This window comes from Lonchura striata, chromosome 23, assembly GCF_050655825.1.
Source record: "Lonchura striata isolate lonStrDom1 chromosome 23, ASM5065582v1, whole genome shotgun sequence".
Taxonomy (NCBI): Eukaryota; Metazoa; Chordata; class Aves; order Passeriformes; family Estrildidae; genus Lonchura; species Lonchura striata.
In genome coordinates, this window is record NC_140725.1 from 676,055 (window position 1) to 703,492 (window position 27,438).

General features: G+C 51.6%; 1 protein-coding gene across 7 annotated transcripts; it reads right to left on the reverse strand.

Annotated features, from left to right (window-relative positions):
• WDTC1 (WD and tetratricopeptide repeats 1) lies at window positions 1-25,623 on the reverse strand. Of its 7 annotated transcripts, XM_085559503.1 has the most exons (17): window positions 24,602-24,755; window positions 21,890-21,928; window positions 19,019-19,166; window positions 16,605-16,688; window positions 15,565-15,611; window positions 14,320-14,431; window positions 13,716-13,903; window positions 13,144-13,326; window positions 12,764-12,858; window positions 11,542-11,657; window positions 10,391-10,466; window positions 9,719-9,815; window positions 8,237-8,410; window positions 4,703-4,938; window positions 4,161-4,329; window positions 3,563-3,755; window positions 1-3,443 (listed from the first exon to the last, which is right to left on the reverse strand). In XM_085559503.1, the coding sequence occupies exons 3-17, from the start codon at window positions 19,124-19,126 to the stop codon at window positions 3,246-3,248; spliced, it is 2,076 nt and encodes a 691-aa protein (XP_085415629.1). In that variant the 5' UTR covers window positions 19,127-19,166; window positions 21,890-21,928; window positions 24,602-24,755; the 3' UTR covers window positions 1-3,245. The 7 variants fall into 7 exon arrangements, with proteins under 7 accessions (XP_085415629.1, XP_085415630.1, XP_085415631.1 ...); XM_085559504.1 differs by lacking the exons at window positions 21,890-21,928; window positions 24,602-24,755 and adding an exon at window positions 25,370-25,623; XM_085559505.1 differs by lacking the exon at window positions 21,890-21,928 and having other exon boundaries at window positions 24,602-24,781.
• Between the last annotated feature and the right edge of the window lie 1,815 nt (window positions 25,624-27,438).

Genomic DNA, 27,438 nt, shown 5'->3' on the forward strand with positions numbered 1-27,438 from the left:
TAGAACAAAGAATTCTTTAATCGCTTAACCCTTTCTCTTCCAGGGACCAGAGAAACAAGTTTTCTGCTCCTTCTAATGAGGGCAGTAAGGCTCATGTGTTACCTCTACAACTGCAGGGGCAAAGTTTACGAGATGATCGTCTTTAGTACTCAAAAAAGCGAGAAGCAATGGTCACTGCAACACTAAGAGAATCCTAGAGTCTCCTAACGGAGAGCCCATTGCTAGAATACAAAAATAAAGGAGGCATCCCTGCATATCCCAGGCTAGAAAGAGTTAACCAGAAAGAGCAGGAAGAAGCTTTCCCAAAGAGGGGGTTGAAGTAAACAGCAGAGGTCAATAAAGCAACATCTCCTGACTTCCCCAGCCTGTTTTTTTTTCCTTTACCAATAAATACAAATTCCTTGTTAACAAGCGACAAGCAGGTAATCTGCCCACAGCAAGGGGAAAAGGGGCTAGAGGCAGAAAGATTTTTCTCTCCCCTTCTCTCCTATTATTATTAATCTTCTTTTTTTTTTTTTTTTTTTTTTTTTTTAACCAAAGCAGCCATTAAAAACAGCAACCCACTGCAGAGGCAGGGAATCTGCTTGCTTTCACACTGCAACTGGCAGGTAAAAGAGCTGCACTGTCTCATAAGGGTAAAAAAACCAAAAAATAGCTGCCACAGCAAAAGGTGAATGGGGAGGGAGAGGTCTGTTCTCTTCAGAGCTTTCCATCTCAGTCTCTCAGTTTAAAAATCAAAGTCTGCAGACGTTGTCTACTGAAAGCTGAAAAAAAAGTTTGAGTGGGAGGAGAAGAGGAAAAAAAAAAAAAGAAGAGGATAGGTCTAGTAGGAAGCCTTAAGCAAAAAAAGCAAAGGGCAGACCATGTCAGAAAGCCACCCAAGTGAGGAGAATTTTCTGCTGCCTCTGGGTTTGGAAGAGCAGCGAAAGCCGGGGGTGCACCTGGCCAGGCCCCGGCCAGTGAACTCAACAGTCACAGGTACTGTGACAGCAGACAAACCTGCCCGGGGCTGAGGGACACCTGGCCCAGGTGAGCTCTGCCCTGGCACGGGGGAGGCTGATCTGCCCCGCAGCAGCGGCAGAGCGCGGGAGCCGGTCCCTCGGAGGGGCTCCTGCAGAGCGGGCACAGAGCACACAGCCCGGAACAGGGCAGAGAGCACAGAGCCCGGAACAGGGCAGAGAGCCTGGCACAGGGCACAGAGCACACAGCCCGGCACAGGGCAGAGAGCCTGGCACAGGGCACAGAGCCTGGCACAGGGCACAGAGCACACAGCCCGGCACAGGGCAGAGAGCCTGGCACAGGGCACAGAGCCTGGCACAGGGCACAGAGCACACAGCCCGGCACAGGGCAGAGAGCCTGGCACAGGGCACAGAGCCCGGCACAGGGCACAGAGCCTGGCACAGGGCACAGAGCACACAGCCCGGCACAGGGCACAGAGCCTGGCACAGGGCAGAGAGCCTGGCACAGGGCACAGAGCCTGGCACAGGGCACAGAGCACACAGCCCGGCACAGAGCACACGGCCCGGCACAGGGCACAGAGCACACGGCACAGGGCACATAGTCCAGCACAGGGCACACAGCCCGGCACAGGGCAGAGAGCCTGGCACAGGGCAGAGAGCACACAGCACAGAGCCTGGCACAGAGCACATGGCCCGGCACAGAGCAGAGCCCGGCACAGAGCAGCAGCGTCCGAGGGGCACCCTCAGTCCCTCCCTCCCTCGCAGGAACTGAGAGGCTGCCAGCTGACCTCTCTGCTCCTTGTCTCCAGGATTGTTCTGGAAGGCAGAGGCAGGCCTGGCTCCGGCAGCCCCGCGCAGCTGCGCTCGGCAGTGCCTGGCAGCCCGAGGCAGCCGGGGAGGAAAGGGAGGCCTCTCATCTTTCCACGGCAGCAACAGGAAGACCAGGGATTGCACCGCATGGAAGAACGGCACACACACATGCGCACACGCTCCCAGACACACACCTCACACCCCTGGGACCGAGGCTGACATGTTCAGACCTTCGGCAGGAAGAGACACGAGACAGCACAGAGCGGTTCAGATCTCCAGGGGCTCTTTGGTCTTAGTTGATAGTCCTAGAAAAAGCAACCTCCAGAGGTGGTTGTAGCACAGCTGTGTAAGATCTGTGGGGTATTTACTGTTTGGCAACTGCGAGAGGGGAAAACAGGGCTGTGTGTTACAGGAGGGGGAAGGAATGGGAGTACAGTGCTGTGTTTCCAGGTGTGCTCCTGGCTGTGCAGCCAGCCAGGCCGTGGGGACCAGGAAGAGGAAGGAGGGTTCCTGAGAGGACCACGAATCCGTTTGATGTTACACCAACAAAGAGGCAAGGAAGGCCCACCTGGGCCAAGACAGAGTGGCTGGCTGCACAAAAATGCTGCTTCTGACAGCTCCAGACTGTGGCTGTATCATTCACACGGCGACAACATCCTCAGCTCCTGCACAGGTGACATGGAGAGGAGGAAGCGAACACAGCTACACACCTGGGGCAATGGAGAGGTGCTGTCACCTGCCCTTTTCCTCAGCAGCTTTAGCTACACAAGTCCTGGGCCTCTGATCCAGCCTGTGCCCATTGCTGTCACCTCCCTGCACGGGCTCAGGGACCACAGGAGGGAGTGTCAGAACTGGGCAAGCTCGTTCTGCCCCATGGAGCTGCACACACCCCGCACCTTCACTGATCCCTCAGCTACAACAGGGGACAAGACAGGCCGCCTCCAGTCCTCAATACAGCACAGCTACATCTGCTGACGTGTCTGAGATGGAAGCCAGAAGAAAGGTGTTCGGGGACAAAACAGGTGTTTCGTGGCCAACAACCGTAAACCGGGGGCCTCTGCACAGGCTGGTAGCACAGTCAAGCTTTCAGCATCACTGCAGTAAATTCATTCCATAACCCCTGCCCTAGGTTTGTATTTTATTCAGGAATTTAACATCCCCCCTGCAATGCAGGCAACAGCCCCTGTACCAGATCATACAGCAGCTCTGGAAAAATAATCACCAGTTACACTGCTCACAGACAACTCAAAGACCCCTGTTGGGACTAAATTCCACTAAAGGCAAACCCCGGACTGCACTGCCATGGAAGAGGAGGAGGAGGTGATGGTTTAGAGACGGCCGCTCCTGCCCCTGCCAGCTTGTCCTACCCTGTGCATAGTGCGAAACAGTGCAGTCATTCACCAGAGAAAGTTCAGGACCAAGGAAACTCGGTTCTCTTTCAGCCAAATATTTAGAGGAAGGAGAGGCAGTTCTGTTTTAGCTGGGCCGGCACTGGACCTGCCCCTCTGAGCTGTCTTCATCATCCGAGCCTCCAGCCCCACCACTGGTCAGTCCTGTGATCCGGTAGCCCATGTTCAGCAACATCACCTCCAGCGGGTCCGCATTCATCCGCCGCTGGTTGGCTTGGGAAGCACCTTCCATGTCCACGACCACGCGGCCGTTGAGGGTCTCGCTCTGCAAAACACCAGGGGACAGCACTCAGGACCCAGGAGGGGCTGCTCCTGCTGCTGCAGTGGGAGATCCCAGTGGGAAAAGGCAGCAGGAAAGAGCGAGGCTCCAGCTGCAGCCCTTACCTCCGGCCTGGGGTTCCAGAGTCGCACGACCGGGTCGATGCCGCTGGTGGCCAGGAAGCAGTAGCTGGGATGAGGCTGGAGACAGTTCACAATGGACTCGTCTCCCTGCAGCACACGCACCAGGTTGGTGGTTTCCTTCTCCCAGATGAAGAAGGAGCCGTCGTCCGAGCCGCTGACGATGTACTGGGCGTTGCTAGGGCAGAGGAGCAGAGCCTGGGGGTCACACTCAAGAGCCAGGCTCCAGCACGCTGAGCATTTCACATGGCTTCTGCCATCAGCAGGCTGACATCCCTCACACTTACACATCCAGATAAAGCTCCCTATGCTGGTTCCCTGCATCCCCAGGAGCCCTGTTTTCAATCCCAAATGGATTTCTGAATTGCTAGCCCAACCAGGTCCTCTGTGATCTGCTCCTCGTCGGTTGATCATGCAGCAACGTGGGATGAGGGTTCCTGTCAGCTCCTCCCAACACTCCAAACCAGTGTCCATGTCATTTTATGAACAGTAACATGGGGCTACACACGAGGCTTCCACGGAGCATATCACCCTGCTGCTGCTGACTCCTGTCCTGCACCCTTGCCACCATCTGCCAGCATACCTGCCAAAGAAATTGGCCTCCTTGATGTCCGTCGTGGTGTTGCAGTGGCCGCAGTACCGGAACTTGTAGTCGTAGCTGCGCTCCCTCAGCACCATCTCATCCTCGGAGATGGAGTCCTTGCGGCCCGTGGCTCGCAGCCGGATGGGGCCACCCCCCTTCTTGTCCTCAGCTGCAAGGACAACACGTTTCCCTCAGCACCACCGGCGGAGTTCTAAGCAAAACACACCCCAGGAGACCCCAGCAGCCTTAGAGAAGAGTTAAGGACGATTCCAGCAGGAAGCAGGGCTCAGAGCATGAGCTTCCTTCCTTCCACATTATCTCCTGGCTGCATCAGACTCCTTTTATCACACTCTCACTCAAGAGCAAACCAGGACCAGGCACAAGGAAAGAACAGGCTCCGGCCAGTTTTTGTGCACAGCAACAATCAATCTCTCTCAGAAGTTGGAGCTTTACTTCAGAGTGTCAGTTTAAGGAGGAAAGTCCTTGTGTGCTCATGAGATTTCAGTGTAACCTTGGAGAAGCCCAGGAGCAGCAGCACTCACCGTTATCACTCTTGGAGAAGAGGGCAGCATTGATGTCCCTGTCTAGTGCATCGCAGGCACTGCTGTGTGCTTGTTCTGGAAACTTCCCTTTAAAGTCATCCAGACACTCCAATGCTTCTGCCACGTACTTGAGTTCAAAGAGACAGCGGGCGAGGCGGAAGTGGGCCTTCAGGTGGCATGGATTTAGGGATATGGCCTTCAAGCAGTCCCTCAGAGCATCGTAATGGTCCCCATCCCTGAGGAAAGCAGAGCCGTGGATTAGCCAGCCCAAGCAGCAACAGCAAACATTTTCCACTGCTGCTTCCCAGCCCTCATTTCACTCCACAGCTTGTTGTTTCCAGCTCTCTACACAATCCCACACCCCAGGAGCTCGCTAACAGCATTTGCTGTGACTCGAGGACACCACCTGACCCAGCCCAGCCTCCCCAAGGCCTCAGCAGACGCCCACAGGCAGCTCTGGGATGTGACCACACCAGGCTGCCCCGCCAGCCCTGACCTGCCATTTTAAATCCAAGAGAGCAGAGCTCCCTGCTGCAGCACATTTCGGGAAGTCCTTTGAAGATGGAGGATGCAGCAGCCCTCTGGCCAGGCAGCACAGCCCTCCCGTGCCAGGCGGGCTCCCTGTCACAGCTCAATCGTGCCCCTGTGTGGACACACGGCTCAGCTCCGGCCACGGCGCCCGGCCAGCAGCCGCAGGGCTCCCACCAAGGGACGAGCAGGACAGGCAGGAGCCTTGTCTCCAGCAGGAACCTTTGCTCACCTTTCCAGGGCAAATGGCAGAGTTTTAGAGGTGAGCGTTACAGTGATGGACTGCCCTGGTGTTTGTATCCTGTTTACAGCCTGATCTCCCGAGCTCTGGGCTCTGGCAGTGAGGCTGCCTGGCTGTGCTCTGGAAGCAGGAGGGACCTGTGAGCCCTGTGTGGTGCCCAGCTCAGGCTGGCAGGGCAGACACACCTGGGGCACCTCAACTGCTCAGACCACAAGCTGCCTAAACAGAGTGCCAAGGCTCCATTTGATGGTTAATAGTAATAATAATAATAATAATGATAATGTTTCATATCTGTAACCTACATGCCCCACTGTGACTGCCCCATCCCTGGAAGTGTCCAAGGCCAAGCTGGACAGTGCTTGGAGCAACCTGGGATAGTGGAAGGTGTCCCTGCCCATGGCAGGGAATGAGATGGGCTTTAAGGCCCCTTCCAACCCAAACCATTCCAGGATTCTGTGCACTGCGCCCACCAAGGTCCAAAACACTCCCAAGGAGAGGATCAATTCAAAGAGCAACAATTTTAGATTATGTGAAACCTCTGTCAGGGAACCACAGGAAGGCTCAGGTTGGAAGGGAGCACTCAGTGTCATGCAGGACCCCTTCCCTGTACAAACAGGGCTCCCTACAGCACATGCCTCAGGACTGAGTCCAGTTTTGGATTATCTCCAGTAAAGGAGACTCCACACTCTCCGTGCGCAGCCTGTCCCAGTGCTCTGTCACCCTCACGGTGAAGAAGCTCCTCCTCATGCACAGGTGGAATAGGGAAGAGGTGTCTCAGTGTCTGGACTTATTAATGGGAGTTCCAAACCTTGCCAGGAGCCTGTTTTGCAATCCATTCACCCTGCAGCTCCCTCCTGTCCAGGTGGGTACTGGCCACTGCCCAGCACAGCCCTGCCCAAGAGATCTGCAGCAGGAACAAGGCTCTCCAGGGCTGCCTCTGCAGCACTGCCAGGGTTAATTCAGGACATGCAGCAACAGGCCATTTTTAGTCAGAGAAAGAGGGAATGCAAGTTACCTGTTAGGATGACAGACAGGTGTCCCACACTTGCACACCTGACTGGGCTTTTAAACTGCTTTGCCACCCTCAAACATCCTTCAAGCTCAACTACCAGCTTTGGCAGCCCAAGAGACTGGTGTGAAAATGGACATGGTAAAGCAGGCTCTGACTTCTCCCTTTGTTACAGGATTGACTCAGCTTGTGCAAAACTAGAAATCAGCTCAGTACTGCCAACGTGGACTGCTGAAAGCAATCTAGAGGGGGATGCAGTTGGCTTTTAGGAGCAAAATTTCAAAGGACAGCCTTAGAAGTGCTGGAAAATATGAGCAGCATCTTAAGGGAGATGAACAAGGGGAGGTTAGGAAATTACAGACCTTCCTTTTTTCCTTGCTCTGTTATTCAGAGAATGAGGCCAAAGTAGAACCTGCAGGGTTCTGAGGGTGGCCTGTACCTGCTCCTGCTCCAGACATCAAGAACACCTCAGAGACATGTGGTGGTTCATCCTGGGTCACTGTCTGCCTCTCCTCTGCTCAGTGACATCCCGGCCACCTTCCCCACGCTCCTCAAACTCTTCCTAGCAGAAAAGTGCCCCTTTCCTGCACCTGGCAGGTATCACCTCAGTGCTATTTAAATCCTACCCCCGCGTGCCACAGAAACCCACTGTGTATGTTTTCCACATCTTCCTGCTACCCAAAACTGTGGCAAAGCAGTAGCTGACACATTGAAAGGTTCAGATGTGCCAACACCCTTCGGGAAAAACGATTCCTATAAGAAAAATGTCATTCATGAGATCAGCACTCAGCTTCTGTGTTCCATCCCTTAATCCCAACCTATTGTTCTTCTCCTTCTGAACACTGAGGTCTTTTTGAGGCAGCTCCCAAATCTCTGCTATTGCAAAACAGCCAGTAGGCCAGTTACCAACAGTCACAACAACTGCTGGCTGCTCTTTATCTTGGCAAGAGGAGAGGAGAATTCATACTGGGGATTTCAGCAGGGAGAGGAGAAGGATATCCTCACAAAGCAAATGGAGATGAAGGACCACAGCTATTTTAAATATGTTAATGGCAAGTCATGGTACTCAGTCTTACTCTGCTCAAGGGGACAGCACTAAAATAACTCAGCTGTATCTTGCAGATGCAGCTCTGGCCACTGGTCAGAGCAGACATTACCTACTGCAGAGGCTGACAGGGTGTTTTGCAACCAGCAGGGCAGAATCCTCTCCAGACTGCAAGGATCTGCCACCTCCCCAGACCCCTCCCAGAGGTTTGTTTCCAGTCAAAGGAGGGTGGGTTAACTGGGGTAACACAGGAACCACCAGGTCTGAGTGTCTGCAGTGTGAGGTTCTTGGATAAAGCAGCAACCAAAGCCACCCCAGCAGCCCTAACACAACCTCCTGTCACGAGCTGTTATAAAGCACAGTCGCCATTACGTCATGTGTTGACAGCAGATTTAAGAGCCCTTCTTTAATGCAAATCAGAACCACCCAAAGAAACACAGCCACCCTTGGAGACATCCAGGATGCTGTGAATCAGATGTGGATTTTGGGTTTCTTTTTAAACAGGAAAGGACGGGGATTTCACACAGCACACCAGTAGGTGGGCTGTACCTCCCCAGACTCTGTGCAGCACAGACTGCTGCACCACCCCTTTGTGCCAGAGGTGCCCAGTTATGTTTCAGTGTGACAACCCCAAGCCTGCCTGCCAGAGGGACACCAGGCCTGTGGCCAAGGTGGCCCCTGGAGTCACCTGCAGTGACACTGGCCCCTTACCACTTGCGCTTCATGTAGGCAGCAGCTCTGTTCCCATAGAGCATGGCATTGTTGGGGGCCTTCTGCACAGCTTTGCTGTACAGCTGGATGGCCTGCGTCCACAGCTGGCAGGCAAAGGCCTCGTTGGCTTGTTGTTTGATCCTCTCCAGGTACGGGGGCAACTCCACCTGGGGGCTGCAGGGGAAGAAGGGAGCAGCACAGGTAAGTTGTACATCCTTAGCTCCAGGTCAGAGTCTGCAGTGTTTAGTTCCAGCTTAGCTAATGTTTGCTAGACTTCCTAATAAAAGAGTCAGGAAAAGACAGAAGGGATTCTGGACCTGAAGAACTTGTGTTTAAGAGCAAAGTTTGGTTTTGACCACACAATCCCAGAATAGTCTGGGTTGGAAGGGAAGTTAAAGCCCATCCAGTCCCACCCCCTGTCATGGGCAGGGACACCTTCCACCACCCCAGGTTGCTCCAAGCCCCGTCCAACCTGGCCCTGGACACCTCCAGGGCAGCCAGAGCTTCTCTGGGCACCCTGTGCCAGGGCCCCCCACCCTCTGGCAGTCTCACTACATCATTTGACTGTTTCCAATTTTTCTTCATCTACAGACACACACTCCAAATTGAGCAGTGGGTATTTTAAGCATCAGACTCCACCAATACGTCTTTGTTTCGAGTGCATAAACAGCGTTCCCACTGCTCTTTTAGCAATGCACAACCATGCACATGCAGAAGCATCTGAGCTCACCAGGCCCATGCTCCACAACCCAAAATTCCAGCCCCATTCCCCATTCCTGCTGCCGCGGTGGAGGGGCCATCTAGAGGAGAGGAGCTGAAACAGTCCACAAAGTCACTTTGGAGGAACCCAGACTACCCATATATGGTATTAAATAAGTGTCTTGACTTTGAACCAAGTCTCATCAGCAGGAAGAAAAACAGCCACCAAGATGTGCTGCTGCTCCTTCACCCCAACTGCATTTTGCTCTTAAAGAAAGAAATCAGCAGGAGCAATAGAAGAGGCTCCATCCAGTCCCATGTTAGGAATGGCAGCAGTGTTCCAGTGTTGTCACAGAACAATTCTGGCTGCTTCAGTTCAGTTTGCAGCTGGCAAGTGCCCAAAAAATGGCAGAGGGAAGCAAGATTCCTTCACCTGCCAGCCTCTGCCACCATCAACACACAGCTCCTGCAGGCCAGGAAGCAACCACCATTCAGGACACTTTGCTTCCAGGCCTGAAAAATAATTTCTTAGTTTTGTCCACCTCAATTCATCGTAAGAGGAAATATCCTCACAGACAATTCCTCCCAGGACGCTCTTGCCTGGTCTGACTCCTGTTCACAGCCCAGGCATAGGAGGCCAACACAGCCCCAGGGACAGCGGCCACTTGGCAATCCAGGAACAGGGCAAGGGATTTGCACCTCACACCTTTCTGGCAGCACCTCACCCCGTGAGAGGCAAAGGACAAAGCCATAAACCCCCTGGAGGGGCAGCTGTGCCCTCACCTCACGTGTGCCCTTCCCTCGGCCAAGCGGAAGCCGTTGCTGTGGAGATGGATCCCATTGGACACTCCATTGGTAGAGGTTTTTCCATTCTGCACTTCTGAAGGTTAGAAAAAGATATATACAGCCATGCTAAGTATCAATGTACATTATACAAGCTCAGGGTTTATTTCACAGCAGGGCCAATCCAGCACGACTGCCCCATTCAGAGCAGAAACAAAACTTCCATGATTCCATCCGCTCCAGCCACCTGCATTTGATTTGTCCTCTTATATTTACAAATCTCTGCACTGCCCTTTGCAATACAATTCTAGATCAGAAAACCAGGCACACACAGAACTAAGTGCTAAGGGAATTACCTTTACTGATTTCAGGCCATGGTCGGAGTGTCATGGAATCCTGGAATGGTCTGGGAGGATTCCAGGACCTCAGCCACTGAACAGTCTGCTTAATCCCTGAGCACAACTCACACACACCCCACCCTCTGCACAGGTCACTTCTGCCCTGTTTTGTCCCCGTGCAGAAGGATTTGGCACCAGGGTATGGACTGCACTGCAGAAGCAGCCCAGCAACACCCACAGCCTGCTTCAGTCTCCTCCTGCACCCTGAAAATGAACTGTGCAGAACAGAACTCCCTTCTGCTGCTCGGTCCCTATGTGACAGCATCAAACTTACCCCCTGAAGTGTGGCACTTCTTTGGGAGGAGAAAAGTGTATGGCCGCTGTTTGTATGTCAGATCAAACAAATAGACCTGAGGAAAGGAAAAAAGAGCATGAGACAAGTCTGCAAAACAGAGATCCCAGGTCAGAAATAACAGAGGGCTCAGTAGGTACACAGTTCCCTATTTGTATTTGCTACTTCAAATTTTCTCACTGGGAATCTTTCTTATGGATGGACACACAAGGGGTGGCAGCAGTAACTGGGGTGTGTCCCAGTCCAGCCCAGTTCAGAGAGAACAACACTGACTAACAAGAACCTGGTCTTATTCCACACCTGCAGAATTTAAAAGATGACCTGACCATTGACCAATCTGCTCAGAAAGCTTCATATTTCAATTAAGCAACTGAGATATTTCAATTAACACCATGACAATGAGGAAACCAAACACCTATTGACAGAGAAGAGGCAGGACACTGAGGAAAAGTCTCTCTAAGATGAAACCAGTGTTTCCTGAGAAACTCCCAGGGCAGCTGTGTGAAATTCTAATTTACAGCTGTACTGGCACAGGAATGGACAGCCCAGCCCAGACCCATGGTTCACCCTCTCCTAAAGGGAGTGAGTGCATGTGTGAGAAAGAGCTAGAGAGGACAAGCACAGTGCAACCTGCCCACAAGCAAAGGTCCTGTTTAATCCATGCTGATTAATGCTGTCAGGAGGATTTTCTCATTCCATTGATAGGCATTACAAAAGATCCATGAATATCACCCAGAGCTTAAAATTAAAACAATCAATATTCCAGGTGAAGGACTTTGCTTCTCCAAGTTCTTCTTTCACTACATTCTATTACAGAAGCAGTTTGATGTTTCAAGAATGAGTTATGAAATCCTTTCTAGGTCAACAAAGGTCAGTTCCAGAACTGGTTTTGTTTATCTTCTTTCCCCTCTTCCAAAGAGCGAAATGTGAATTGGAATACCACAACAGAACGTGGTTTAACTTTGATCAGTGCCAACGTAACAAATATATCCTTAATCCCAAGTATTTAGTCTGAATTAACCAGAAAGAAGTTTAAAATCAATCACATTACCCACAGAGAAGTTGCTGTACCTATTTTCAATAGCACACAGCAATGTCCAGTGACCCAATGTGAAGCTTTTCTGCCTCCTTACCTGCTCCCCTCCCATGTTGACCAAGAGCTCGGTGCCATCGGGGCTGAAGGTGACGTACGTGGCCACCAGGACCCTCAGCCGGTTGTTGTAGTCTGGAAGCTTCACTGGGAGGTGCCCTGTGGAGAGAACAAGTCCAGAATTATTGGCTTAACTCTCAATTGCTGTCTTTGTCCTACTCCAGCTGCTCCCTTTTACAAGAGCAAAGCCGTGGAGCACAAGCACCTACAGGATTTTCCATTTCCCGCCGTTTATGGGATCCTTCCACAAGAACCAAACCATGCACGGTGCCTTTTCACATGTTCTGGGTAATGATGCCCCATCTCTGGAGGTGTCCAAGGCCCGGCTGGATGGGGCTTGGAGCAACCTGGTCTAGTGGAAGGTGTCCTTGCCCACGGCACGGGTGGAACAAGGGGTGTTTTAAGGTCCCTTCCAACCCAAACCGTTCTGTGATTCCATGATTCCAATTTTGCACAGCCATCCCACATGAAGACAGGAATCATAACTGCCTTGTTAACAATGAGCCTCTAGAACCCAGCAAATCTCAGTTTTGGGGATTCACTAGGATTTGGCTTTTGTGATTTGTGGCCATCTGCAAATACCTCCATCCTCAACCTCCTAATTAGGTTTCCTTAATAAAGCTCTCAGCACAAGGAAACCAAAGCTCCTAAATATTCAGCTCACACACAGGTTCTGCTCTTCAGACAGCAGATGTGTTGCATGACCAATTCAGGGGACCTGAGGAATCCTCTAGTGGGAATCATGAGGAGCAGGATTGTCAGAACTGGTCTGCTGAACATGCTGGTCTGAGATATTGTAAAAAAAAAAACAACCCAAACATTTTGGGGTAAAAGATAGTAAATAATGAGCACTGGAGAAAAATGTCATCTAGATTGCTCAGATGCTGCATCACTGATTCTTCATCTGCAGGATGAGCACAAGTCACTTCTGTGCCGAAAAGATTTTGAACGGCAGCTTTGCTGGGACCAGTTCCAGGAAAGCCTATAGAGCCCAGGTGATGTCCAACCCTTCACTGTGCAGTAGGAGTGACAAAAACACATTTATGCTGGACAGAAAGCAGCAAGGCCAGCTCACCACCCCAGTGAAATAAGCTGCAATTCCATGGAGCATGCCATGGAAGAGCTGCCCTGAGCAGGGGTTTGTGTGCTGGGCAGAACTCTGCTCCTGCAGGCACCCCCGTGCCAGCCCAGAGCAGGGCCCGTACCTGCCACGTAGTACTGAGCCGCCCCGTCCGGGAGGGGCTTCTGCCGGTCACAGAACGTGTGCACTCCAGCTGAGGGACTCTGCTTCATGCTTTTCCTGCCCAGAGAGAGGAACAGCCTCATGATAACCCCAGCATTCAGCTGCTGGAAGCCTCATCTCCACTGGCTTTTCTGGTCCACCCACAAGCACAAGGCCAGCTGCCACACAGTAACAGGGTCACCAGCCTCACACCACCCTGGTGTGCTCAGCTAAAAGACTTTGGGTGACAGAAGAAATGGAGCAAAACTTCCCAGAAAAAGGTGAGTGCTGGATCCCTGCAGGTCCCTCTTGCCACCAGAGCCCTGACCAGATCCCTGCACCAGGAAATCCCCCAGCTCTTACCTGTGGTTGTGGATCATGCGGATGTCGTAGAGCCGCACAAAGGGCCCGCTGGCCCCCACGGCCAGGTAATTGTTGTCCTGGGGGTTCACTGTCAGGCACTTGGCCTCCACCAGCTGCCCACAGTACTCAGTCAGGTCTATCAGCACCTCGGAACGTTTGCTGTTCTCCCGCAGGTCGTACTGCCTGCAAAGGGGCGGCAGAGAGGCAGAGCTATCCCGGGGGAACAGAGCAGCAGGAAGAGACTCATACAACATCCTCAGCTGGGACAACACACACTGGGCTTCAGTACCAGGAGAATCATTAAAAATAGATCTATAATGTGCACAGATTTATTCAAGTTCCAAATTAAACTCTCAAGTCATGACCTGCTCCTTTCCTGGCCTCCCTTTCCAGCAGTGAGGAAAATGGAGGAGGCTGAGGAGAGTATTTATGACTCTACAAGATACATCTTTCCACTTTTAGGAAAGGGAGAGTTCAGCTTAAGTGTTTAGTAGAGAGACAGCCTCCCTTCAGGCCTGTGCACAGCACACATTGCGATGGTTCCCAGAACCAAACCAACAGGAATTCTGTACCTGATTAAGCCATCTTCTGCTGCACTCCAGAAGGTGTTTGGCCACATTGGAGCCGTGGCAATCCGCTTCACTCTGTTGGTGTGATCTCCAAACATGTGCACGGTCTCCTTGACAGTCAAGTCATGGACGTGCACCTTGGAATCTGCAGCTCCCGTGATGAGGATCCGATCCCCCGAGTGCGGCAAGAACTGCGGGAGAGGGATTGGACACTCAGCTGGAGAAGCACTGGGCTGCTCCCATGGGCACCCTGGCAGCCACAGAGCAGGAACTCTGCTTCAGGAACGTGGGCCAGCCCATGTTATTCCCTATTACACAGGTCAGTATGCACACTCAAGAGTCACCAGCTACAGCAGGACACACAAGAGTGTCTTCATGCCACATCCCAATTTGCTACAACCATTTCCTTCCAATTCACTGGGAGAATGAGCTTGGGATCTGCATAAACTAAGTGCAATATTAGATTTAATCTTGTTGCCCATAATTAGAAATATTAAATTTTTTTGGGGGGAAACTGCTTGCAGGAAAATGTTTCCCAGCAAGGATTTAATCTTTTACTGCTCAGGTTGCTGTTTCTGTGAGCTGCTCTTTCCTTGTACGCACATACCTTGACAGAAAAGATGTTTGCAGTGTGTCCTGTGTGCATAGAAAGGAGTTTCTTGTGGTGCAGAGGATCCCACACAATGGTATGCTGGTCATCAGAGCCAGAGGCCAACAAGCTAAAAGGAACAGGAGACAAATATGCACTATGAATTCTTCTGTTCCACACTGCGCCTGGGTCTGTGGAGCTGTTTGACCACAGACATCCATTAAATTAATTCAGCCCTGACCAGCCCATTTCCTCTCTTCCCTCAGCTCTCTGTTCTTGCTGCTCACCGTGCACCCATCCCCTCAGCCAGGTCTGAGAGCTAAAGCAGACAAACGCAGTTCCACAGGAAACACAGCTGACTGAAGGATCTCACCCGCATGGCAATGGGAAAGCAGAGTGTCTGGTCAACAGCACAAGCAGGGCCTGCACCTTCCCAGCCACCCTGGCTGTGTTACCTGCTCCACATCCCCTCTGAAGCCCAGCCAAGGCATTCACTCCCAGCCTCCAGAGGTGCCCAGGCAGTCCCAGGCTCGTGGGGTGAAACACAAACTGCTTTTAAAGTCATTGCAAGGTGCTCTTGGCCTTGTCCATCCATCTGCACCAGGACCAAAGGAATCTGACACCTGCACCTCTCAGCTCTTTTAAACTTAAGATTGTTTCGTAGCCATTCTCTTTCAAGTACCTGAAATTTTCACTGGCAAATAATTCTGAAGAGTATTAGAGGGCAGACTTTGGATGTTGTAAGAGGCATGTGCAGAAACACCCACTCTTCCTCCAGTGCACTCACTTCTTACACAGACTCTTCATTCCACTTGGTTACTGGAAGTTGCTCTTTAGTGTCCCTCTAAAATTGCAGAGGGGTGAATTCTCTACCTCCTTCACTTGGATATCTGTCCCCCAGCAGTAGCTTTCAACAGCATGGTGAAGGGGGTGGGGAAATGTCACCACCAGCTGGGCAAATCCTAAAGATCCATTATAATCCATAATACCACTTAAGAGAAGCAGCCTTCAATCTCCACTTCTTAGTCTGACCATTTCCCTTCTGAACTCACTAAAGGGGCATTTCTAATAATATCCAGATATATTTAACAAAATAAAGCTTCTTTTGAAGCATGAGCTCTACTACAGCTCAAAATTTGAGCTTGAGCTCCACTTTACTAGAAATGGGAAGCAGCTGCTTATGATAACATGACCTACATCCTACTCTTGGGAAAACCTGGGGTTATGGCTTTGCTGATTCCCCAAATGAAGCCACATACTTACTCTCCTTTTTCATTCCATTCCAGACAGTTGACACACCCAGAGTGACCCTGAGGGAAGAAGGCAAGGGAAGATGGCATTACTCAAACTTCAGATGTATCAAACAGAGCTGTCCTAAGACAAGGACACAGTGAGCTCCTCACAAATAACTTCTTCCAATAAAAGCAGGTTTTTTAAATTCCAACCTTGCAAAGAACACCACATGGTTGGTAGATAAGCACATCCAGAAAAGACAGACATGCTAGAGCAGTTGGGGTAGAAAAGGCAAAATGAAACAAATAGAAAAAGGTAGTGTTGAATAAAATGGCAGTTTAGTCTCAGAGGCTACAGCTGAAATCCTGCTGTACACACGGAAAGGTGACTTTGCTTCCAAAGCCCTTGGCTAGGCTGACAAATTACATGTACAGGCACTCTGGGAACACAGGGAAAATGCACTTTTGATAGCTCTGTTAGAAGCACCTTGCTGCTGGGTGACTACATCATCCATCTTCATCCACATTAACCAACAACTGCACCAGGAAGTGGGGGAGTGTTGAGCAGCATTTGATGTGGGAGATATGACTGAAAAGGGGGACAAAATAATCCTTTCCTCCCCCAAACCAAGATAATTGATGTGTTAGAGGCTCAGTTGGGTGGAGCAGGGTGTTGATAATACCAAGGTTGTGGGTTTGACCCCAGATGGGGCTGTTTAAGACTTCAATGATCCCTGTGGGTCCCTTCCAACTCAGAATATTCTGTATAATCTTAAAATCTTTTCTGAGGTATGTCAGAGTGCACTACAATCCGTTCCTTAGGGATCCCATGAGAGCTGAGCAGATGACAATTGTCTTCTTCAGGCATCAGTGCTGAGATGAGGTGTGCCCACCCTGTTAAAGGTTCACCAGGTAGAGCAGAAAGCTCACGCAAGCTCTCAGTGAGCTACTCCTGGCTCTAATGCAGTGTGGGAGACCAAGAAATCAGCACTGACCTCATGAAACAGAGCAGTGCATTCACTCCTGCAGCAAGGGACACTCCAAGGAGCTGTCTGCTCTCTGGACACTCACCTGCAGCTCAGCCTCCAGCCCCAGGCGGCGGATGAAGGGGTCGGTGACGTGGTAGTGGCGCTCGAAGCCCAGCGCTCCCCGCTCCTGCAGGAGCAACAGGCACACCCTGAGCACAGCAACACACCACTGCACCTGCCCTTTCCGAGAAATTCCTCAGCTTTAAAAACCACACCAGGTATTGGGGTGCTCCCCCCCACCCCACTGGGAGTCACAGAATTCCAGAATGGTTTGGGTGGGAAGGGACCTCCAAGCCCCTCCAGCACCATCCCTGCCATGGCAGGGACCCCTCCCACTGTCCCAGGCTGCTCCCAGCCCTGTCCAGCCTGGCCCTGGGCACTGCCAGGGATCCAAAGGCAGCCACAGCTGCTCTGGGCACCCTGTGCCAGGGCCTGCCCACCCTCACAAGAATGAATTTCCTCTCAATATCCCATCTAACCCTGTCCTCCTTCAGCTCAAGGCCATTCCCCCTTGCCCCATCACTACACACCCTTGTTACAAGTCCCTCTCCAGCCTTCGCATCCTCTAAACATCTCCAGGTGAGCAGATCTTAATCTTTGCCCCTGAACTGATTTAAAATGCTGTGAAACTCAGTGCCAGGCTCCAGCTGAGGAGCCAAAACCAGCCCTGGGAGGCCCACACGGAGGCAGAGTGAGCTGACCCTAACTGGGGCCTGAAAGAGAAGACATGGAAGAGCTTGGGAATGCCTGCTATTATCCTTGGCAAGGATTTCAGCAGGATCTCCATCCTGAGCACAGCAGTCCTGGACCAGAGCTGCCCAGGAGAGCTGTGCCATTGCAGAGCCTGTCCCAAGGCACCAGCAGCATGGGGTGAAGAGCTGGGCCGTGGAACTGGCCAGCTGCCCTCAGGGATGGGTCACTCCTCAGGCAGGGAGCAGAGCTGCAGCGCACAGGCTGTTCCAGAGGGATGGGAACAGCTGCCACAGAGCTGCGTCAGTACAAATGAAGGTGAAGGAAAGCAGGACAGTTGTTTCCCCTGTGATCTCACAGGGCTCACAGATGCATCAGCAGATGGCTCTGATGAAAGAAGGCCAACTGCAGAGGCAGGAATGAAGGAGAGGGAATGCCAGTCAGATTTTGGATGGAACATCTAAATGGAGATTCTTCCCTAGGACTTGACCCTGCTGTGGTCTCACTCCATGCCACACTCGTCAATGTAAGATGGGAACACCAATGTCAAAATCACCCTGGTGGTGCCCAAGAAATCACCCTGGTGGTGCTCGGAGCACATCAGCAGTCCCAGAGCAGACAGAAGTGCTGAATTCCCTCCCCAGCCCAATGCTCAGTAATGAACTCCACACACCAAAAGCTATTTGAAGACAAAATGGAGACAGACATAAAAGGATTGGAGGCAAAACAAACCAGGCTTTTTGTAGGAGCTTCCATGAGAGACTTCAAACCCCTTGATGTACTTTTGTGGAGAGCATTCCTAAAGCACTGCAGGGCCCATGCAAGGTGCTGCAGGTGTAATTCTGTGCTACTGCAGCCCCAGTGGCTCTGTGGGGGCTGTGGGGCAGGATATTGCTTTTCCTATAAGGAACTGCCTGACTTAGCAATCTTCCCAAGGTCACACGTCAAAGCCTGACATGCAGACAGTCTGAGACAGTCCCAGGCTAAGGCTCAAACCACAGAACCAGCCCTTCCTTGTTAGGGCAGCAAAACAAATCTTTGCACATGGATTGAATTACAAGCTTCTAACAGAGTTTATAACAGTTGGTACCAAACTGCAAAGTGAGCACTCAAGCTCCCAGTTCCTTATTCTGGCCACTCACAGACCCCTTTTCTGAATGCTGATTATCAGCAAAGCTGCAAATGATTTCAGGCCTCTGAGTTCCAGCAATAATTGCCTATTGTGTCTGCTGCAGCCAGTCCTTTCACGTTGATATTCCACCAAAGCAGCCATCAGATGACTGATCCCACCACTGCACAAGTTTTTTTTCCCCTACACAAAGGAAGCAACACAGCACTCTCTAAAGAAAAGGAGACAGAGAAGCTGTGACAGAGATCATTAGCTTTACTACAGTCAGAAATACCTCTGATGGCAAGATCACACGGGGAGAACACAGAAAGCAGAGAGGGAAGCTGGCTAAGGGCCTTTGTGGTGCCCAAACACAAGCAGCTCTATTTCTCTCTTCAACTCAGAAGGAACAGAGCTGCTGATGGCAAACCAGCCCAGGGAGAGGAACTGTGCTCCTGTCATGCCAGACTTCATCCCAGCTCTCCATTAAGGACAGTGACAGGTCCTGTGTGCTTGTTCTCCTAAGCTCCTTACAGGGCTTATCAATATGTAAGTAACAGAGATCTTGCTCCCAAGTAAGATAACACCAGGAGCTTTCCCCACTCCAGCACGGACTCCCCCCTCTCCACCCACACCAGTGAACACGGGGTCCCACGTACCTTGATCTGCCTGTGGATGATGTCCCTGGTGATGTTGGCTTTTGCCATCTTCTTGCAGTGGGGCAGACGAAGAGAAGCTGTGGGAAGAGCTGCTGTGCATCCAAGCATTCCAGCCGGGCCAGGATCCGCACCGAGGGCGTTCAGTTACCTGGGGGCAGCGGGGGGACACGGGCAGGGCAGGGCAGGACCACCACACCTTAGGCTGCTCCCACACACAGTGCTGGCTGAGAGCTGGAATTTTGGGTTAAAGGCTCCTGAAGAAACTCAAGGAAGGAACGATGGGAGAATGAATGTCTGGCTCAAAGCCATTCCCAGTTTGTGGAGAAATTAATGATGAGCAGAATTCCAGAACTATATCAGCCTGGAAAATCCATGTTTCTATCCCAGCAGAGACCCTGTGAGTCCAGAGCAGTTTCCTGTTGCAGCCTTCCCTCCCACCATTCTATGACCACTCATGTCCAATGTCATGTTTCCCAAACTCTACAACCAACAAAGATTATATTATGCTGTGAATAAACACAGCATTGATGCTTTTGGCCACATCTTCTCTCTCACTTACTACATTGGATTATCAGCAAAACACCCCTAAAATATCCAAAAGGACATAAACATTCCTTGGAAATCACAACAGCCAATTGTGAGGTCAGAACTGAACACCTAATTACCTCAGCAAGAGAAAAGAGGTGACCAGTTAAAATTGAATTTCCAGGAGAAATTAAGAGTTTTGCACACTCTTATTCGAGTTTAATGTTCTAACCTAAATAATTGAAACCCCATGGAATTGGCTACTTCTGCTAAAAAAACATTCAAATTGCAGAGTGATGGTCACAACCCCGAGCTGGACAGGCTGCTTAGCAAAGGATCAGTCAGTCCCTGAGAAATGCTGCAATTCCAATCCCAGTTTCCATCCCACAGCCTGGCCCATTTAGGCATTTCTACAGTTCTCTTTAAAATAACAAAAAGAATAAAAATGAAATTTCAAACACCCATTTTGTCCTATGTAACCTTCTAGTTTAAAAACATTTCCAAGCAAAACAAGCCAAAAATTTTCCTCTTCTAAATGAGGAAATGCTGATTCATTGAAACAGGAGCATTTCACAGGAACGCCGCAACAAACAGGAGTCCTGGCAACCCTCGTCTGATTCTCTGCTGCCACGGGAGGGCTTCCACTGGCAGGGACACCTCCCACTGTCCCAGGCTGCTCCAAGCCCTGTCCAGCCTGGCCCTGGGCACTGCCAGGGACGGGGCAGCCACAACAACAACTTCCCTCAGGAACGGCTCCCCAGGACAGGAAGGGAGGAAGCAGCAGCATCTGGGCACAAGGGCGGGTGGATCTGCTGACTCTGCTGCTCCTGAGAGGTGTCTGAGCTGCTTCCCCAAACTTCAGCAGAGACTGAGGAGCAGGAGAGTGTCCAGGGAAGGGGCTGAAGGAGCTGGGAAGGGGCTCAGCCTGGGGAAAAGGGGGATCAGGGGGCCCTTCTGGCTCTGCACAGCTCCTGACAGGAGGGGACAGACAGGAGGTCGGGCTCTGCTCCCAGGAACAGGGACAGGAGGAGAGGGAATGGCTTCAAGCTGTTCCCAAGTCCATCCTCAAAAGACACAGGGACAATATCCCAGCACACCTCAGTGCCTTCCACTCTTCTTAGAGCATCCCTACAACATTGCCATGCCCTGTCCAGTCTGCCCTCTTCAAACAACACCCAGCTTCCTCCTCTTCTTCCCTGCCAGGCAGATTTCTTGTCTTCCTCTTTGAGAGCAATTGGATTTGGTTCTTAGGACCCTGCTATCCCAGTGCCAGGCAGGCTGTCACCTCCCTGCTGACAAACACCCCACTGCTCTTTTGGGAGTGTTTTTGTCACATTTTCTACCTCTACTTATGGCTAATTTCTAATCAGCTTCTTTCTCCTCCAACAGCACCAAACAACCTCAAGGACACACGTGGAAAAATGCATGTGCATGGAAAGATCCAGATCTCCCATACACAGCCATAAATAATCCACACCGAGGGGCCAGTTTAGAACTAAATAAGTCACTGCAAAACCATTAATACCCTATAACCCCTCTGTATAAACAGAGAGAAGGAATACCCAAACCCCCCAAAACCACCACTCTTTAACAGACCCAAATTCCCTGGAGTTTTAACAAAGACTCCTCTGTGCCAGCACTTTCTGCCTTGTGGAACCCTGACACCCACCCTGCCCAGGTGGGAGCAGCAATACACAGGAGTTGGCTGTTTCTGGGAGGGCTTTGGGGATTACTGATGTGTTGGGGAGCTTCCCAACTCTCTGGACAAGCCATTGCCAGCTGTGGTTACTCAGAGGTGGCCCCAGGTCTCAGGAGATCAGCACATCTTAACTTTACTTCTTAAAAAATACAGGCGAGGAAAATCATCCAAGAAATCAGACCTTGGGTAACAGGCTTGGATAAAACCCAGTCCAACAGGAATGCAGGAGCCTAAGGTGTCTCTCTTTCCAGGAAAGTGCTTGATTTGGCAACTGGATACAACAAAATGCTTAAAGGTCTTCCAGATCTTGTGCCTTTGCTTGGCCAAGAAGGCTTCAAGAGCCTTTTCTCCTTTCCCTTTGCTAATTTTTGTTCCTCAACAGGTATTCCACAACTACAAAGGCTCTGGCAACCTTTAAGTTATCATGGAAACACAGATGAAGGATTAAGAAGCCCAAAATCTCATTCCAGAGCACATTTTGAGCATTAGCCACAACTGATCACAATCCCAGCTTCCCAGTCCCCATGAATATGACAGGGATCTCATTCAAATACTAAATAAAGAAGCAATAAACAAATAAAATAAATATTATGTGTTCTTAACACTAAAGACTATTGACCCCACGACTGTACAGGTTTCAAACTTACCCTGGAATAAAACAAAATCTCTCTAGATTTGTAGATCTCCTGCAAAACATATGTAATTAAAAAAATCAGACAAAACTCAACTGTGCCTCCCAATTTCTTAAGACACAAAGGCTTCCAAACATGAAGCTCCTCCAAAGAGTCTTTGTCACCACTAAAGGAATTGGAAATTCCTTGGACACTTCCACCATGGAAATTGGCAAAGAATGTTCCTCTTTAGGCAAAACTACCATGCAAATTCTGCTCTAACCCATTCTTGCAGCTTCTGGCTTTTAGCTAACCTGGCACAACCAGCCCTGGTGGAATGAGGGATAGAGTCCCAGAGAGAGGGGCAATCTGGGACGAAGCTGCACTGCTGCTACCAGGCCTGACTCCACAAGCAGCTTCACTTTGGCTACGTGTAAGAGATAACCTCACCCCTCCCTCTCTGTTCCAAACCAGGCCTTGGAACAACCTGGAAGCACAACAGTGGAAGGTGCTCCTGCCACTGCAACAAAATCGTCTGTAAGGTCCCTTCCAACCACACCATTCCATGGCCCGTGACCTCTCTGGGGTTATTTCCTGGATCACACCAGGACACATTTCTCTATCACCCTTCAAGGACAGCTTCCCCTCACCCCTCACTGCTCCAAACCTGCCTGGGACACCCCAGACGGGACTGAAAACCTGGGATGCAGTAATGCTGTCACCTCCTCCAGTGACAAGCTCTCCTCAAGCTGCTCCCTGGAGCACACCGAGGATCAGCCCACCTGCAGCTCCTGCACTTTCCCCCGGACTCTGCGGCTGCTGCCACACACAACTCCAGGGCACAAACGGAACTTTCGCAACGCTTAAATCCACAGTCAAAAATTAACAAGGCACAGAATTCCATGGGCTCCAAATCTGGCAGGCTCTGTTTACACTGACAGTCACTTAAAAGCCCCTTAAGCTCCTGGGAAAGTACACTTCCAAAGGGTACTCCAGGGCATGGAGAGGAACACTCACTCCAAGCCTGGAAACAAAACCTCAACACTGATAACACAAATAATTCCATCAATTTAACACCAAACGCTCCCAACACAGCCTGGGTTTGAGGGATTGCCCCATTGCTGGATTGTATTTCCCTCTCATGGAACCACCTGAGCATCTCCCACCTGCAGCAACACGACAGTGATGGGCTCTGCACAGCGGGGGCTGAGCCCCAGCCTGGGCATCGGCACCCTTTGGGAAAGCTCCATCCGCCCCAAGGAACTCCACGGAGCAGCAGAACTCCTGAAATCAGCAGTTTTAAACAAGCAATCCCACTCCTAACTGCTTGGATGTGCCCAAGTGTCTCAGGCTCTAGGTCTCTGGAAAACTCAAGGTCACTGGAAAAAAGCAGCACTCTGCACACCACGAGGCTCTGGATACACGGCTCATCCCAAGGGAGGGCTCCTTCAACCCTTCCTTCAGCACCTAGAAATTATTTCACCCATCCAAACACCACCCAGAACCCACCCTGAGAGGCTTCTTTATCCTCACAACTTGTTTCCCTGCCTTCTTTACCATGACTTTCCAAGAGGTCACAGATCAAATTAAAATACAGAAGTGTAGATAGGAATATTTTTTTTTTTTTTAGGAAACCTGAAAAACCAAGAGGGAATGCCCTGGTTAGCAGCAAACACCTTGTTTAAAGAAGGTTTCTCTCTAGCTGAAGGAGCAGCAGTGGCTCCCCAGGGCAGATGGCTGGAGCAGGGAGCCAGGAGAAGAGGGGAGATGGGAGCCCTGACAGAGCCAGCGCAGGGCACTGTCAGGGAAACTCTGACACACCCGGGCCACACGGTGCTCGCAGCTCAGCCCTCCCACTGCAACCCTGCCCCTCCCCTGATCCCCAGCTGGCACATCCACGGGAAAAAGGGAAGAGGCCAGGCAACCCCTCAGCCCCAAGTCGCACAGCAGCTCCAGGAAGAGTTTAACTGGCAGAGGAGGAGAGGGGCTGCAGGACACCCACCGGGCAGGGAACGTTCCTGTGAAGGCTTTAGCCAGGGGACAGCGGGCACAGGAGGGAGCAGGGCAGGGCCACAGCCAGCAAAGGGGACAGGAACGCGAGGACAGGGCAGTGCCAGGGCTGGGAGGGGGCAAGGCAGCCGGAAAGCAGGAGCTGCACCAGCAGAGGATGCCGGGCTGGGGGGAAGAGGGCCTGGGGAAAATGGGGGTGAGGGGATGGGGTGGGAGCAGGGATAAGGCAGAGATCCTTAAAGGCAGTCAGACTGCTGGTAAAGAGAAGGGGGTGACACCTCGGGGGGATGAGAGGACACCTGGCAGAGCCTGGGGTGGGGGAAGCTGATGGGAAAGGCAGTGGTGGGGGAAATGTCAGGAAAGGGAGGTGAGGGGGGCAGCTGAGAGCGAAGGGGTACGCGGGGATGGGGCTGGCAGCTGGCAGGGAAGAGGGGACAGGGGCACAGCTGACAGCGAAGAAGCCCGGCTGACAGGGAAGGGGGACGAGGTGTGCCTGACCGGGGAGGGACCGGGGGCATGCAGCTGCTAGGGAAGGGGGCACCGGGGGAAGAGCTGCCGGGGAACGGGGCACCGGGGCCGGGGAACAGGGCACCGGGGAACGGGGCACCGGGGCCGGCTGATGCAGCTGCGAGCGAGGCGGGCACAGGGTGCACTGCCAGGGAAGAGGGCACCGCGGGGCGCGGACAGGGAAGGGGTCGGGGGGCGGCGGGGGTCTGTCAGGGCGGCGGGGCCCGTTACCTGTCAGGCCTCCCGGGCGCGAGCGCAGCGGGCACTGGAGGTGGCGAGGCCCCATCCATGCGGGGCAGAGCGGGACGCAGCGCAGGGGCCGCGGCGGGGCCCCGGCCGTGCCCCCGGCCCCGGTACCCCCGGTACCCCCGCCAGCTGTCCGGGGCTGCGCTGCGCCCCCCGCCGCCGCGCGCTGCGCATGCGCCACGCCAACTGCGCAACCGCCCCCCCGCGCGCCGCCGCGCCCCGCCCCGCGCAAAAGGCGTAAATCCCGTTCGTGAATTCCGCCCCTTCCTGCCCGCCACCGCGCCGGAACTGACAGCTCACGGAGCCAATGGGAAGAGAGGATGCAGATCATGGGCGATCCGCCAATCGGCGTTGGGGGGGCGGGAGTGTAGCGAAGGGGCTGCTGGGAGATGTAGTCAAAGGGGGAGTGATGGCCGCCGGCTCCCCTTCCCCAAACCTGGGCGTTAAAGCCCCCTGAGCTCGGACCGCTCCACAGCGCCGAGGATGGTGAAGGGCCTGGGGGGAAGCCAGGAAGGCATAGGCTGAGGTCACTCAGTTTGTGCAGCCTGGAGAAGAGGGGGCTGAGGGTCCTGTCCCTGTAAGGGCCCCATCCCACCCCTCCCACTGCCTCAGGTGCCCCCAGCCCCAGTGTCCAGCCTGGCCTTGGGCACTGCCAGGTGTCCAGGGGCACCCAGAGCTGCTCTGGGCACCTGTGCCAGGGCCTGCCCACCCTCCCAGGGAGGAATTCCTTCCCAGAATCCAATCTAAACTTACACTCCACCAGCTTAAGGCTGTTCCTCCTTGCCCCGTCACTCCAGACCCTTTGAACCAACCCCGCTCCCTCTTCCTCGCTGGCTCCTCCAGGCGCTGCCCGGCTGGCAGCAGCAGCGAGCCCGGCTCGCTCGGGGATCGAGCTGGCACCCAGAGCCGAGAGCCAGGCGGTGGCAGTGTCTGCACGGCGCTTCCCTTCGCCGGGGCAGCGAGCGCGGCCCCGCCAGGCCCGGGGCCCCGCCAGGCCCGGCCGCTGTGAGGATGCACATGAAGGGATTGATGGCTTTCTCCCACGCACGGCTCCTTTCCGCGAGGGTTCTGCCAAAAACGCCACCGTGAAAAGTTTAATAGCAATAAAATGGCTATAAAAATAGAGCCATAACAATTTGGGCAGAGTTAGGGCAATAAAAAACTAAAGAAACACACTCTGGGTGCCTCCCTAGGGCAATTAAGCCCCGAAAACACACGCCACGCATACTAACAAAGGATTAACCCTCAAAAGCAGCAGCCTGGTGCATATTCATATATCTCATACATGAATATATCATATTGAGGTGATATTATATGAATGGCTCTTTGCAAAGGAATACTCGATGTGCTATGTTGTATTAATTAGATATAGTTTTAGGTTATAACATAATGTTATAATAGAAACTATGCAATGTAAGATATTTTTTTAACTAGCTCAAGAAAGGGATGAGATAGTCAAGAAATCCTTCGCACAGAGATAACAGCAGCAAGACACCTAAATCCCCAAGAAAAGAGTTACTCCCTCTTTATGGGAAAAGACAAACATTCTTCCACCTCCTCTCCATCTTTGATTAAGGGGAAGTTGACAATAACCAGAGAACACCCTTTGTTTGAAAAGAATCTATGCATCATGTATGAGATATATGAATATGCAACAGGCTGCTGCTTTTAAGGGTTAATCCTTTGTTAGCGTGTGTGCTGTTGGGACCCAGACTGTCTATATTTCTTTGTTTTTTATTGTCCTTATTGTCCTAATTGTGGTTGTCCAAATACTTATTACTCTATTTTTATAATCATTTTATTACTGTCAAACTTTTAAAATTTTAAAACAAATGATTGGCGTTTTTCACAGAACCCTCCCAAAAAGGGGAGGTGTGCAAAAGAAAGCAAAACTTACCAATTCACTTCCCTATAATTTACTTCTAAAATTAAACATTCCTGAGGTCTGCTAATAAAGCGTAATGAATAGTTTAAATTTTCATTTGGAACTTAATTCCCTGGCTCCCAGATAATCCCAGCTGCACGGCAGAAGAAAATTCCTACTTGATTATTCCAAAAGAAGGAGGAAAAGCCCCTTAAATCAGAGACATCAGGACTCTTCTTTGCACCTCCAGCCTCATAAATGACAGCTGCAATGATTTGTCTCCATCTTGCAAGTCATTAACCTATTCAGCTGTTGTCAAAGTCCTTTACAGAAGGTAATTATTAATTGTTGCTTCTGCATCAGTCCAGACTCTAATTAAACAAATAATAATCGGGATCCATCCTCACAAAAGGGTTTTATCTTCTTTTCTCAGATGCCATCTCCATGGGGACCCAAAGCTCCACGCAGAAAATCAGGCAGGCTTCAGATGTCCTTGATATGGAAGTTTTCCTCGCTGGTGGAGAGAAAATTGGGGCATGGGAGCTTGATTTTTTTCTCAGGCTGGTGACAGAAATGCCAGGGCTGGAGCCAAGGAGGACTTGCTGGTTCTGACTGTCAGACCTGGAGCTTCATGATGCAGTCTTGAAAGCTGGGGAATGCAAACAAGGTGTTCTCCCAGCAGCACAGCTCCTGCAGGAGAACCACACCTTGGAGATGATCCTCCTGGAACAGGGCTGTGGCTGTTCCAAGGAAAGGTACAGGGAGAAAGGAATAAATCTGCCTCGGAGCTTGTCCTTTTTACAGGTGAAGGGAAAACAATTTAAGTAACACAAGATACATTTTTAATTATTATTAACTTTAAAAGGCATTTCAATAAATATCTGTCTCCTTTCCTATCCTCAACTTTTTCTACACAGAATAAAAAAAGGAAATTCAGTGTCAAAACCCCACAACATGC